Consider the following 14,681-nt stretch of genomic DNA (forward strand, 5'->3'; position numbering starts at 1 on the left):
ACTCTGTGTATCTTGACATTGTCAATGGAGATATACCAGTTTTCCTTACAACCTGGAAGTGGTGGTAAAATGACTGTTCTTGTGCCCTTCACACCAAGCGCTGGAGCTCGATAAGAGGGACCAAATTATTTCCTGTTTTCGATCTTCTCTCGAACCAATTCTCCAACTTGGGGTAGCCAGCCAACTACCTGGATCTGCAACGCATCATCTGAGGTGGAGGGTGAATGTTCCTTTGCAAGACTGTCTCTCGTCTCTTGTAGAGTCTGTAAAACATTGCAATGTTCATCTACGTCAAAGGAGGCAGCAACAGTCGCCGAGTCTAGACCGTCAAGGTCCAGTACATACATCTTGATACCAAAGAGCATTTCGTATGGGGTCCGCCCACCCAGATACCTTCTAGGGAGATTATTAAGCGCATGCTGCACGCCATTGAGGTGGGCCAGCCAGTTCCTGCCAGTGCCTATAACTCGAGCTGTCAATGATTGCTTTAAGTCACGGTTCATTCGTTCCACAACACTATTACCCTCAGATCTGTATGGAGACGAAAACTTGACTTGAACCCCCAAAGAAGCCGTGGCATCCTTATACGCCTTAGAGGCGAAAGCAGGACCCTGATCCGAATGGAAGGTACCACAGGCAAAAATCCCTACAAAGACACGCAAATCTCTTATGACAGTCCATGAATCAGCGCTGCGGTGAGGCCATACCCACACAAAGCGTGTGCATGAATCAACTGCTACTAAGATAAACTTATACGCAGTACCAGAAGGAAAAGGACCGCAGTGATCTAAATAAACACATCCAAGTGGTTTGTTAGAAATGAACAACTGCGTCTGGGGCAGACGCGCAGCAGTTGAAGGCTTAATCTGCTGGCAAATGTCACATTGAAGGACATAATCATGCGTCTGTTTGTACCGTCCCCGCCACCAAAAACGCTGTTGTAACTGAGCCACAGTGGCTGAAACGCCCGCATGCGCGGACGCAACTTCTTCATGGGCCGCTGTGAGCAATGTGTGTCTGCGATCCGCGTTGGGAATCAATCTCTCCCCAACGTCAGGTATTTTCACATAAGGAACCTTATCGGGACTTAAGTGGTATGAATACTTCAAAGGGAACCCCTTTGGATATTTACCTCCCTTCTCAGTTGCAGCAACAGCTGCCAAGATATCATCGTCAATCTTACTTTTGGACCGTGTAACTGCTGCAACTAAATATGTCGATACTGCTGATTTTTTACTGCCTCATCGGCAAGCGAATTGCCAACAGCGTGGACTCCCACGCGCTGATGACCAAGAGTATGAATTACAAACACGAGTGGCAATTGCTCCTTAAGCTCAGCCACTCGGACCCAGATCATTTTATGTTTTATTGTGCTACCCTTGGAAACACGAAAATCATTCTGAATCCAAAAGAACAAGTCCTCATTGTAAGACTGGACACAGTAGTAAGAATCACTCACAATAAGAGTTGTCACACTAGGATCAGCGTACTCCAATGCAAGCATCAGAGCACGAAGCTCTGCCAATTGTGCGGTGCAGTCCCCTGGAGTCTGCGTGTGCACGACCCTGGACTTGAACTCATCGTTCACCATGGCACCTACCACAATGGCGCAAGCGATAACGTATGCGTGCTTAGACCCATGCGCAACTTGCGCTGAACCATCAGTGTATATGATGCAATGGAAATCCTCCAAAGCCGCATAGCCAAAGGCGCAGGATGAACAAATTCATATTGCAAAAACTCCTGCGACTATAAGGAGGCATCAAAAATAAAGGTGACATCCGGAGATGTCAATGATGCTGCCCATTGTATCCACCGAGGGTGCAAAGCTTTAGAATTAGGTACACTGGCTTTCGTAACTGCTTCTAATGCAGGAAACGGGGTAACAACCAACATACGTTTTCCCTGTGACAGAGCACGATCCTTAAGAATCGCCATCTGCACTGCTGTCAAAACTTTCTCCACAGTGGAAAATCGCATTTCAGCCGAAGTGTACAAGTGTGACTTGTGGGCAATAGGTACTGTGTCGTCTCCCTCGTTAAAAGTAAGGTAAGTGAAACCCACCGCCCCAGGGATGATTCTTATCACCAGGTTGGTGTGGTTATCACGAGTCAGTAAAAATTTAGATTCGAGCAGATCAGCCTGCAAAGATTGCAGAATAGCTGAGTGTTCTGGCAGCCAGCACGATTTGGTAAAAGTAGGTTGTATCAAAGCATACAAAGGCTTGATACGCTGGGCATATTCAGGAATGTATGTCCTCCCGAAATTCAAAAATCCCAGCAAAGACTGTAATTTTTTCAGAGTTGTCGGAGCGCGCAGTTGTGCGCATTTCTCCAAGAAGTGAGGAGCCAATCCTCGGCCTTCATTGTTGAGCTCGTAGCCCAGGAACAACACTGTATACTCTGCAATGTGCGATTTTGAAAAGTTGAATTTGTAACCGAAGTCCGCAAAGCTACAAATTATGCGGTCAACATTACACAGATGCGCCCAAAGTTCGTCGTCAGTGAGATGAATGTCATCCACATACGAACACGCATCTGGGTCCACTCTCTCTAAGAGAGAGACTATGCGGGCAGCAAATACTCCTGGACTATTCTTATAGTCCATTGGTAAACGTCTGAACTGTTTTTGTTCGCCGCCGCACGTAAAACTGGTCCATTGGGAACTCAGACCATCCAAATGGTGGGCATAAAACACGTTGGATATGTCAAGCGTGGTTTTAAACCGCTTACGCACAAGACTATCCAATAAAGCAGAGCCGTGAGTATTCTGTACTGCACAGGTACGGCAATGCGAGTTTAAATGCCGGTAATCCAATACCAAACGATATGATCCATCAGGCTTGGTCACAGTAAAAAGAGGCTTATTCATCGGTAACACACACGTTTAAATTACTCCTTGATATTCCAATTGTTCAAGGATTTCCGCAACGGAAGCCTTTGCTTCGCGTCGGATGGGATATTGAGGTTGAGGCTGTGGCATAGACCGCAAAGGAATCACGTGGTGTGGGGAAAATTTATGCCAACCACAGTGTGTACGGTACAGAGCCGGCGCAAGGGCTTTAGCCCACTCTTCGGAAAAATTCAGCGCATGCTCCTTCGAGACAGTGTGCGCGAAATTAGGGAGGATTACCTCCTCCCCTCTCGGAGCCGCGAGCACAAAAGGTGGGGGCCAGTCAGCCTCCGCTACCAAAATCTCATAGGTAGTCGTAAGATTTTCCCAAAATACCCCTTTTATGGTACGTTGTATGTCACCTTCAATAAAGCATTATTTCATAAAGTCTATCAGGGGGAGCTACTCTAGTGTCAGCTGTCTCCACAACAACATAACGGTCAGTCGCTGTCACCTTCAGTAGCGGACGCAGGGCCTCTCGCACTATGGTAATCTCCGCCGCGCTGTCCAGCAAGGTCGGAGCCCATGTCTGAGTCCGAAGCTGCGTTCTCACTATCTGTGGCATATCTCGCTGTTAAAGCGGCGACTTTCTTCTTCTATAACTGGGGTCTTTTTGGTGTGGAATCGTCCTGCTTGCCTTTACCGTCTTTCGGGCGGGGCTGGTCGCAACCTTGCTGGCCACCGCGACCCCTGCCGCCACGTCCACCACCGGTCGATGAGGCCTATGAGTCCTGAAAAGAACGCGGAGAAACCTGAAAACGACCAGGTGATTTTATCGTCGCGCGATCGCGCAAGTCATAAATACGTTCTGTGGGCGCAGGCAATGGAGATGCAGGACGAGACTCCTGTTTCTGTTGTTGTTGTTTACCCTGTTTTTGTTTTATCGGCCAATTTTGTTTTTTGGTCTTGGGCTGTTCGTCAGTTTCAGACTTCTGCCCTTGGGGTTGTTTTTTCTCTTTATTAGAAAATGGCTTGAGACCCATGCTTTTGCGGCCCACGGTCTTATAAGCCGCCACAATAATCCTCGGTAACTGTCGGGGTTTGTCGGCATCTGGAACCGCCTGCAAAGCATTGGACACCTGAAAGTTCACCGCATCTCCCTTGACATTCGCAAGTATGAGATCGGAAACCACATCAAAGGAGCCACATAGGCGCATACCCAATTCAACCGCCGCCTCAGGTCCATGCTCATCCTGAACACGTTTAATGACCGTCGGCAGGATAGTCATAGACAGAGTGCCGTAGCACTACGCATAGACTGCCGCAAAGGTTTTTCCCCACAACTCACAGTCACCAATTTCCGGGGTCAAGTCTTTTGGCATTCTAATTGTCAGAATCCTGTGTTTCTCACCAGGAGTCGTGTTAGGAAATACCGCTTCCAGCTGGTCAAACTTTTCGGCAGGCCAGAAAGGAAAATCATCCTTATCCAGGGGGTGCTTGCCCATCACAGCGTTGACCATTACAGGACTAAGCTTCATTCCGCCCTGTCCGGCAGGAAGCGCCGCACCACCTGGGGCCCTCCCGGGAGATTACGGGTTATGTATTGCACTAACGACCTAATCACGCTAATTGCGACCACATGTAGTTGTCTTAACTCAGCAACGTTACACGCTCCGTGCTGAGGATGAGGTGTAAATCTAGCCAAAACAGGCCAAGTCGCGCCTGGAATGGACAAAGGACCTATCCTCGGAGCTGTCAAAGAGTGGGGTAGGGCGCCATTAAACCACACTCGGTGCTGCCAAGCATCTATCGGAATTTCCTGTGCGCTATATGGAGCATATTCCTGCGGCACAGCAGTGGGAGTGTACGTGTCGAACACAGCAGTATTTGCGTTCACCGACGGGAAGGTCACCCACGAGTAAAATATTTCGGATTGGTAAGCCACTTCTGCACTCACCACCATTATTACGGCCATGCCATCCACGGGGACATTAAAAGTCTGCAAATGATTGCGCACCGCAATGCGACTATGTTGCGGAATGTCCACCGCGGCCATAGTGACACAGAAAGAAAGAGGTACAAAGTAAACTCTGTAGCACAACTGGGTAGTAATTCAAGGAAACCGTTTTGGAAGAATCAAGCTTAAAAAGACCTATTTAAATATAGGTAGGTTTGTCCGACACCTCCGTTAACCGGAAACAATAGTGAAGGGGTTAAGGACTGAATATTGCACTACTCAAGTGTCATGTAATAAGACCACCAACAGTTGGGCGCCATGTCGCAGGGATTCCGTTCTCACACAGAACTGTGCATAGAGACTTGGAACCGTAGTGAATTAGGGTGTGCCAAAACTCACCTTAGTACCCAGGGAAACATAACTTACAACGCAACTTTTACCACACGATGCTTTTACATCGCAACTTTTACAACGCAAACCATTACAACGCATTGCGCTGGGGGGCGCTCTAGGATAGGGAATATATTTAATTTACTGTCCAACACCTTCCCTACTATGCACGGGGACTGGAGTTGGAATAGTAAATTAAATAATTCACTATCCAGCGCCCCAAAGCACTATGCGTTGTAATGGTATGCATTGTAAAACTCGCGTTGTAAAAGCATGCAATGTAAAAGCATGCGTTGTAATGTCATACATCCTAGTACCCAAAATCCCCTACCAGACTAGCAACAGTGTCTCTTTGGTTCTTACACACTCCCAATGTTTAGACAAACCAGAACATGGACTTAGAACACCTCAGGTAACGTGGAACACATGAACACTCTTTCGTTATACAATCATATCAATCCAGAACAAGGAGTAAATGAGGACGCTTGCACATTTGAAATGTTTATTTTCTAATGCAGTGTTCTCAAGCGCAGTATCTTAGCTAATACAAGCAAACATATTATAAGAAACAAAGTAATCATCATAGTTACTAGTCCATAGAATACAAAGGGCGAAAGCATATTAAAATGCTAGAGGGAAGAAGGCTAAAAGACACCTAATTCCCACCCTCTCTTGCTAGTAGATTATATTATATCTAAGAAGGTCTCTTTGGGTTTTAGCAGGGCAGCCCCATACCTCTGATCCTAGTGGGAAGGGATCACATCATCTTCCACCAGCTCTCTGCATGCGAAGCATCATCAAGTGTGTGTATTCTCTGTGCGTTGCAAAATTAAACGCGCCTAAAGCCAGAGTTTGGCCGCAGCTGCATGTATGTTATGTCTAGAACGTGCGAAGATCAGACCTCACAACAACCACTGTGTTGCGATATCCTTGAAGACCTCGGCACTCACTGTACAGACACAGCTCACCAAGCAAAGCTGATATCAGAGCAACAACATATTATTCTCGTGTGCAGTAAATCATTCTACTAGGCTCAAAGCTAAAACAACAATATGTGCCGTGTGCAGAAGCAGCAGAAAGGTAAAATGGTGTTTAAACTCCTAATAAGCTCATGATAACTTAACACAGTGTGTAGGCAAAGCATATCTATATGACACCAAGTGGTGAGATTGGATCCATAAGTAAGACTACTGAGTGAGGGGAATGTGTGGAAACAAAAGAAGGTCTTGGAGTTACTGGGATGTTTGTTTGAAATAAGAGGAGAGTTGGGGAATATGTGATGATTAAGAGCTCCAGCCTAGAGTGCAGAGAGCGCAGGTGTAGATGTGGAGCATCTTGTGAATTAAGTTGGGACCTGTCCTGAGACCTGTCCAACGGTTGTTGTTTAATGCATCGTTTATGTTTATCTATAAATAATACGTCAAGCTTTATTGGGACACTATTGTTAATAAGAATTTTTAAACTGTTTTGGTTATGTAAACGTGTATGATCATTTTCATGAACTCTTTGACTTTTTGTTATGTTCTGTTTAGTTTAAGTAGGGAGAAGTGTGATATCTCGAGCTTCAGAGTAACATTACCTGACATTCTCTTATGGAAAAGACTTCTGTGCTGGGAGAGTTCCACCCTGACAATTGGGTGCAAGGCTCTCTTCCTGGTTGGATGCATCTAGAAATAAACCCAACCTAGAGCCACCTGTTTTGCAGTTGTTTTTTTCAGTTGAACTTCGCATTGGACAACGAGGACTCTGGGTAGCTTCCATTACTGAATTTCTACAACTTTGCAGCATTTTTTTTTCCCCTCTTTCCCTGATATTTTGAGCTCTTGTGAAATGCCTAACATTGTTTCAGTACCTATTAAAATTATATTTAAGCTTTGCAATGGCAGTGCATACATTTTACATTGGTATCTCCTTTGATCGGACACGTGTTTTTCATATTTGCTTCAGTTCTTAGCAGAATAACTTATCTCTCAGCATTACTGATCCCCCATCCAGGATGTGAGTCCTTGCATCATCGCTAATCCTATAATTCCTGTTGTTGCTTATTATCAGCACTCCATAAAAATCACTACATTCTTGACCAATTTAATTTTACAACCCGAAAAGTGCCAAAATAACCATCCCTGATTACAGCGTGGGAGGATAATCGCGCCACAACTCACTAGCTATGCTCACCTACAATAAAGCGATACCAAAGGGGATGATGGACGGAGCGTTTGAGCAAATCAAACACTCACCCCCAGTCAACTGCTCTGGATTTAATCCATCATCATTCTTTAGCCCCCTCCACCACCCCAGTTCAGACATGGCCATATGCAAATCAGTCTGATCCAGTGCCTCATGGGAACAGTCCAGCCCGAACTGCCAAGCCATGTCTTCCCTGGACCGGAAACAAGCATCCTTGGACCGGTGTCTGGCTAATCAGCCGTGGGTCCCTTGCTCACTTTGCCACTGGATTCAAGCTAGCCTGGCTGATGACGGCTGATGACAATAACCAGGTATTTTAATTCTTGAGATTTAGGGACAAGAGGCTAATGCCCATGGTAGTGATAGTATAAATGTGTTAATTTTTTGTAATGCCAAATATGGCATTAAAGGCTGTCAGGTTGTCAGATATTTTTTGGATGCAGAGAGGATGGCCACAGAATGGTTGGAAGGGTGGCAGGACACCAGGTATCATTTCATGTACGCAAAGGGTACAGAGGCTGAGGGAGATGAGAATATCTTGTGCATGGCTCTCCCATGACTCCTTTACCCTTGCACTGCTGATCCTAACTAGGGGGAGAGGATTTGAGGTTATATTTGTATATGAGCAGCTTTGAATAAACAGTGATGTTTTTCACCATGAGGTCCTGAGGGTAATTATAGATAACCCAAGCTAAGCACCTCGTTGTCTAGTAGATGTGACCCAAATGCCCTTGGTGAGAAACATCTCTGTTATTCACAGTTATTCATCTATACTGATATTTGTATTTAATGTACTTTAATGTACTTTTCTTCCTTGAACGAACCACTTTGAGACTTCCCACTTATCCTGATTTCTTTGTGCTAGGAATTGTATCAGTATTTTTCTTTTGGTTTAATAAACCTTGCAGGAGCCTCGTTTATCCACTGTTCCTCTCTATGTCCGACGTATATTTTTAGTGCAATTGTAGTCCAGTGTACTCAGCATTATCGTCTTTTCATATCAGAACCTCAACCCATCTCTCCACAATCTATGAAACAAACATTTGACATTGGTTGTATAAGGCAAACAGAATAGTTACTTGTTTGTATCCTCAAGAGTAAGATTGAGGTGTCAGTTCTCTTAGGAAATATAACTCTAGAAAGGTCTGAGGGGCTACCACGTCTAAAAATTTAACCTGTCATCATTGTCTACACTTCGGCTCTTTATGCTATTTGTTTTTTTCCCTCAAAACTGGGAGTGGAGCCTACTAGAACAGGATAAATGAGTGTAAAGTAACTATGAATGATTTTTCACACATGAGCAGTGGTTTCCACCATCAGGGCGGCAATCTTAGTTTAAAAATTAGTGGAAAAATATGAAGATCTTTGAATGTGAAATAAATTGTAAATTAACCTAAATCTAAAACTAAAGGGGAGAGGATGTAGCCTTACGACTAGAGCGGTCGACGTCGAAGCTGGGGAACCGGGTTCGAGTCTCTGCAACGACGCTCAATATCCTGTGATTCTGAGCAAATCATTTAATTTCCCCGTACCTAACAAAAATAAACGTGTCCTCATGTAACACAACTGGTGCTATGTATAGCGAGCACTCTGATACCCGATATCTTCGGGTCTAGTTCCAGCCGCAGCCCGTGGAGGGAGTTCCGTGGGGCAGGCAGGCGGGGGAGGGTGGGGGGTGATAAACACCGGAATATGGATGATTGCAGGCAAGTAAACAATTACATTAATAAAACGAATTTCGTTCCGTGCCCTGCATCGCAAAATGCGATGCAGGGCGCGCTACGAAATTCGTTTTATTAATTTAATTGTTTACTTACCTGCAATCATCCATAATCTGGTGTTTATCACCCCCCACCCTGCCCCTCCCCCGCCCCGCCTGTCTGCCCAACCGGAACTCCCTCCACGGGCCGCAGCTGTCTAGTTCGCGCTATATAAAACTCTAAAAAAAAAGTACTGCACATTAACACATCAAACTGAATATTTACTAAATAATTACATGGATAAAATATTCATTGAATTTTTATGTATTTATATTTGCACTGTTTTAAAAAAAATCCCCTTCCACACTGTATTGTTTATAGAGTTATTTTTATGTAATTATTAATTAGTACATTTTGTTAAAATGTATTTATTTAAGTTTACTTACGTTTTAAAAAAGTTTTATTAAATTATTTTTAAGCAAAAATCTAAATATAAAATTCCGTGATACATTTTTTTATTGAATATAACTTTTTACTGAAAATCTGTCTATTGTATTTTAAACAAGCAATGCAATTACTGACAGTAAGATTGCAAGAAACAGCAAATCTGTTGTATACATTCACACTAATATGCCACAGACATGATGTGTGCAACAAGGTCAACAAGCTAATAAAATAGAGGAGCAAAAAGACGATAGTAGACGGGATCGCCTGAGGGGGTGCAGGAGGACACAATGGTGTGTATTCAGCAGAGGGAATGTGTAGATCCCCTATTTCTGCATTACCTGTCTAGCAATCAAGGAAATCCTCCGTAGAGAGAATCTTGTGAGGGTAAGGAAGGGGGGGCGGAAATGCGATGGAACTTTGCCAGTAACACCCTAAGGTGGAAGCCAAAAGGCCAACGGGCCCAACTGTGCAGAAAAAAATAGGGCGTAAAACCTAATAAACAATTCTCCAGCTGTACAGGGAAGAAACAGCACTGTCATATGCTAAAAACAAGAGTTGTGGGGGAGAGAGAGGAGAGAAATGCGGGAGAGGCCCAGGGTCACCCCCAACATGCAGTACCAAATGACCGGGTTCAATATAACTTTTAACATCTTCAAATATATATCTGCATATTGAAAGTAAAATTTGAAATTCATTATTTTATTTAACATTATGTCCTATGGGGTGATCTTTTAGTCCCTGCCTCCGATATTTTCTAGAGGAGCCTCTTAAATTCGTATGAGTGGCCAAGTTTGTTACTGGACTCGCTCCAAGTCTGAGCTGGAGTATAATTTCTGACTGCAAACTCGTAATCAGGCTCTTACTCTTTTGTGGATGGGTGTCTGTATTTGAATGATCCTCATTAAACCTGTACTTGCCTCTATTTAATTCCTTCCCATTTTCCAACCACTCCCTCAGGTTCCTACCAGTTTTACTACTAAAATATATACCTGCTTGTGCAGAGATCTCTGCACATGCTACGGAAATCTTCGCACAGAAAAGATAGACAAGGCATAGATCTCCACACGTAGGTTTGGATAACATTTTGTAGTATGTGGGCAGTACTGTTGCAGTACTACTAAACGTATTACAAAGTACAGTTTGTGAATACACCCCTGAATTAGCTCATTTGTTTTATGCATTCTCTTCTTCACCACTCTGCTGTTTTTCTGAGAAACAACAAATTAGGGAGGTATAGGTTTAGAGGATGGAAAGTTGCGGAAGATATCTATGCTGGGGAACAGATGTATCAGGTAAGTAATCTTTCTTTACTCTCTGCTGGGAAGTTTAAAAGGCTCTTCTGTGTATCCAACAATATTCTCATAGTTGGATGTCATATGGTGTTCTGCATTCTTAGATATTTGTGGTGAGGCTTAACTTTGACCTCTCTTTTTTACAGAGTCGTTCAATCCAGTCCAGATTCCTACAGAGTCGAAACTTAAACTGTATAGCACTTTGTGAAGGTAAGAACGTGTCATCTTCACGCCAATCATAAATACTGCAGATAGTGTTGTGCCTATCTGTAAGTCATGGCAATCCAGTCTAATTCTAAGTAGATTCTTACCTGGCTGTGCTTTGGCGTAATAGTGCTCATGCATCATTCCCAGAAAATGATTAGATTGATTTTAAAAGAAATTGACTGCAGGGCAAGAATTAGCTTCATGGATTACATTTGCCTTTCCCTGACCAATCAAGTGTACTCAGTGGTTGGCACCTGACTGGGCATAATGCAATAGTTGTGGAAACTGGCCCCCTTGCTCTCGCCTACTACTCTACAGATGATTGTATCGGCCACGATCGTGTCCAGGTTGGACTATGGCAATGCCCTTTATATTGGCCTTCCTGAGAAACTAATCAGCAAGCTGCAGGTGATCATGAACGATGCAGCTAGGCACATTTTTAGGCTTCCCAAAATGGCTCATTCCACCCCCTTGCTGCTTAAGCTGCATTGGCTCCCAGTTAAACAGAGAGCCAAGTTTAAGGGCCTTTGCATTGCCCACAAAGCCATCTTTGGCCAGGCTCCTGGCTATATCAAGAAGCGTCTGATGAAATACGCACCAGGACGCACTCTGCGTTCATCCATGGTGGGCCTTCTGGCCCCCTCACAAGCCAAAATGGCATAGAGGTGGCAGAGCCTTCTCTGTCTTAATTCCCCAAATTTGGAATGAATTACCGGAGAACCTCAGTAAGGAACCCACCCTCCTCCCTTTCAGGAAGTGTCTTAAGACTTATGTATTTAGGGAAGCCCTGGCTATAGTCTAGCACATTGGTTTGGTGCTTTTCTGGGATGGTAGAATCTACCTGAGCTTTCTCCATAAGCGCTAAGAGACCTGCAGGCGATTACTCCCTATATAAGCTACAATTAACATAACATAACATAACATTGCTGGTAAAACGATCATCTTGTATGAAAATGTATCCTTCAGTGGCGGAGGTGTGATATCCATAATGGAATTGGAGCTGAAGCCTTGTGACTTGTAAGTCCCTTTTCCGTGGTCTGCACCCAGCCGTATATATTGTGACACTCGAGCAAGATTAATGCTAGTAAGTAAACTTGTCACCAAAGCTGGTTCAGTCTGACTGGACTCTGACCCTGCCACCATGCGGCTGCTTCTACAGTTTTATCCTCCACCAAGAGTCACTTGCTGCGGATTGGTTGGTGATGTGAAATTAACTTCAGCCATGTCCTGGTGTGGTATGTTGATTTTTCATCACTGAGATTCACCAGTGGCTACTTGACATTCTCCCCAACTAATTCTAGATCAGTGGTGGTAAAGGCAGTGTTTTGTAATGGCAGGTTAGTGAAGAAGGTAGAGCCCCTGTCTTCAGCAGAATGTCAGTGGACAGTTTCCCTGCTTGCTTCCAGCCTGTGCTGCCATGACAGAGCAGGTTCCAGTGTAAGTTGTGAGAAGCAGCTATTCTGTTCTTCTGCTACTTCGATGAGCCTGATGAGGGCTCTGCTAGTGTTAACTTGCATCAGGTGAAGCCTGACTGAGTGACTGACAAAGCAATGTCAAGCACCCAGAGCCTTTGTCATGGAGAAATACTAATTGTCTCCATTCACCCCCAATCACTGCTATAGACACATACCAATGTAGGCTTCTCTGGATTTGGTCTACAGAGTACAGCAGCTGAGGTTGTTCTCTTGCTTTTGATAGCAAGCTTCTCCTGTTTAGTCCAATTTCATTAAAGTATCTAGAACAATACATGAGGCAAGGCATAGGAATTGGACAGGGGTGTGTCTGTATTCTGATGCTTCATGGAAAAGGTATCAATTAGCACCAAATACAGTTTGGTTAATGAATGGGAAATTGTCTTCATGAATTAGTTATCATACTTTGACATATCGCACATAACATTAAAGAATTTTAATATTTGTGTATGTCAAATTCCTTGAAGAAACTCTCAATACAGAGTAGAATGCACCAGCTTAATTTCCTCCACCTTCAGTGTAGCATTGTGGAGGACATTCAGCAGCTGGATTCTCCAATGTATATAAAGTTACTGTGGAAGCGAGAATATTCAGTTACCTCCTTAGTCACTATACATTTGCATATTTCCCCATTTAAAGTATTACAGTCTTGTTGAGAAGTGTTGTAATCATCCAATCCAAAGTTTGGAGAAACTGCCTACAAGTGCCAGCACTGTCCTGTTAAAAGAATACCATCCTGGAGTAGGTGCCTTGCTGAAAAGTGCTGGCATTGCCCCAGAAAACATACAGCAGTATGACTCAGGCGACGGATACTAACCTTTACTAGACCTTTACTTAAAAGTGATGGCACCCTTCCATCAAAAGTAGCCTATCACTGCTGAAATGGGTTGCCCTGCATTGTCACATTGAAAGTATACCAGCCCTGCTGATAAGTGCTGATATGATTAAAGACAGTTTCTCAAATTTGCTGGTACTGTTCTTTCAGGGGTACTGCAGGGCTGTAAAGTGCTGATGCTCTTCATTAAAAGTATATCAGCAGTGATGCTTCTGTCTTTTCTGGAGTATAGCATCTCTGCTAAGAAAAGCTGGTTCTATCCTATTAACCATTTAGCATCCCTGCTAAAAGTGATTTTTGCTTTACTAATATAAGTACTCCAGCCTTTATGAGTAGTACTGGTAGTCCCATTAAGGGTTACTTTGTGGAGATTTATCAGGCAGCAGAATGGCCCAAGGCCACCATACAATTTGTACTAAGGAATCAAATTAAATTAGGGTATTATTGGATGAACAGTTATGTTTCACTCCTTTCCCTGAAGTAGAGATGCTTCTCAGGGAAACACAATGGGAATGAGTTTCTGAAGAAAAAGGAATGTCAGGAGCCCTAGGTGTTTTCTTCGGTTATAACTGCATAAAAGCCAATAGGGGAGTAGACACTGGAAACCCTGTGAGTCTTAATGTTCAATATTGGGCACCTTTTATTATTTTACTATGAAGAAAATATTATGGACAGCAGGCTTACTCAGTGTTTCTCTCTTGGTACCGCATTCTTTGGCAACCCCCACATAAATGCCTCAAAATGTCAAGAACGGCCAGTCTTCTGTCTCAACACTGTCAGTCATGACAGAAGGGAAGTCCTGGGCTTGATAGTAGAAGTGGTAGAGAGGGCAGAGAGTAATAGTTTACATCAACTCTTAAGTGTAGGGACATCACACATGCCTGGGCCTCTTAGTTAGGTTTGGGGGGTTACACATTTATAAGCACCTGGTTTAAAAGTCTGAGAATAGTCTGAACCTCATTGGCTTTTAATGATGAAGTTGTCATTGCAGTCAGACATGCACCCACTTATGTACTGTTGAACAAACTTTGCTCATTTGGTTTTCTTTCATTTTGTCTGATGCTTGACTACAGGGTTACCTTAGATTTAATGGGACACTTAAATAGGCAAATATAGTCATTGATAACTCTCACTATTCTCTGCCATCCACTCTGTCTCTTAACATCTTCATCCACCTCCCATATATTTGCTAACCTTCTTGGATGTGGAAACGAAAGACATGCCAGCTACACTGTGGTGATTGGTAAGATTTTGGCAGATTCGATTATGTATTGCCTATTTTCCCCCCTCCTGGTAAAGTCTGAAGTATATGGGCGAAAAGCTACTTACCTGTCTGAATCCTGGTCTCACTCCTATTGTAAA

At 43.8% G+C, this 14,681-nt stretch overlaps 1 protein-coding gene across 7 annotated transcripts in view; it reads left to right on the forward strand.

Annotated features, from left to right (window-relative positions):
- PARP6 (poly(ADP-ribose) polymerase family member 6) overlaps window positions 1–14,681 on the forward strand; it is a 345,720-nt gene that overhangs the window by 291,939 nt on the left and 39,100 nt on the right. For 6 of the 7 annotated variants that reach the window (XR_013609848.1, XR_013609850.1, XM_078685023.1 and 3 more), the window contains one exon: window positions 10,952–11,015. Coding sequence is in view for 4 of the 7 variants with exons in the window: in XM_078685023.1 (XP_078541149.1) it covers window positions 10,952–11,015 (64 nt within the window). In the remaining 3 variants the exon portion in view is untranslated. Of the gene's footprint in view, window positions 1–10,951; window positions 11,016–14,681 lie in introns of those variants that run through there. The other variant, XR_013609849.1, reaches the window with a different exon arrangement.

The sequence above is a fragment of the Lissotriton helveticus genome, chromosome 3_2 (genome assembly GCF_964261635.1).
Source record: "Lissotriton helveticus chromosome 3_2, aLisHel1.1, whole genome shotgun sequence".
NCBI lineage: Eukaryota > Metazoa > Chordata > Amphibia > Caudata > Salamandridae > Lissotriton > Lissotriton helveticus.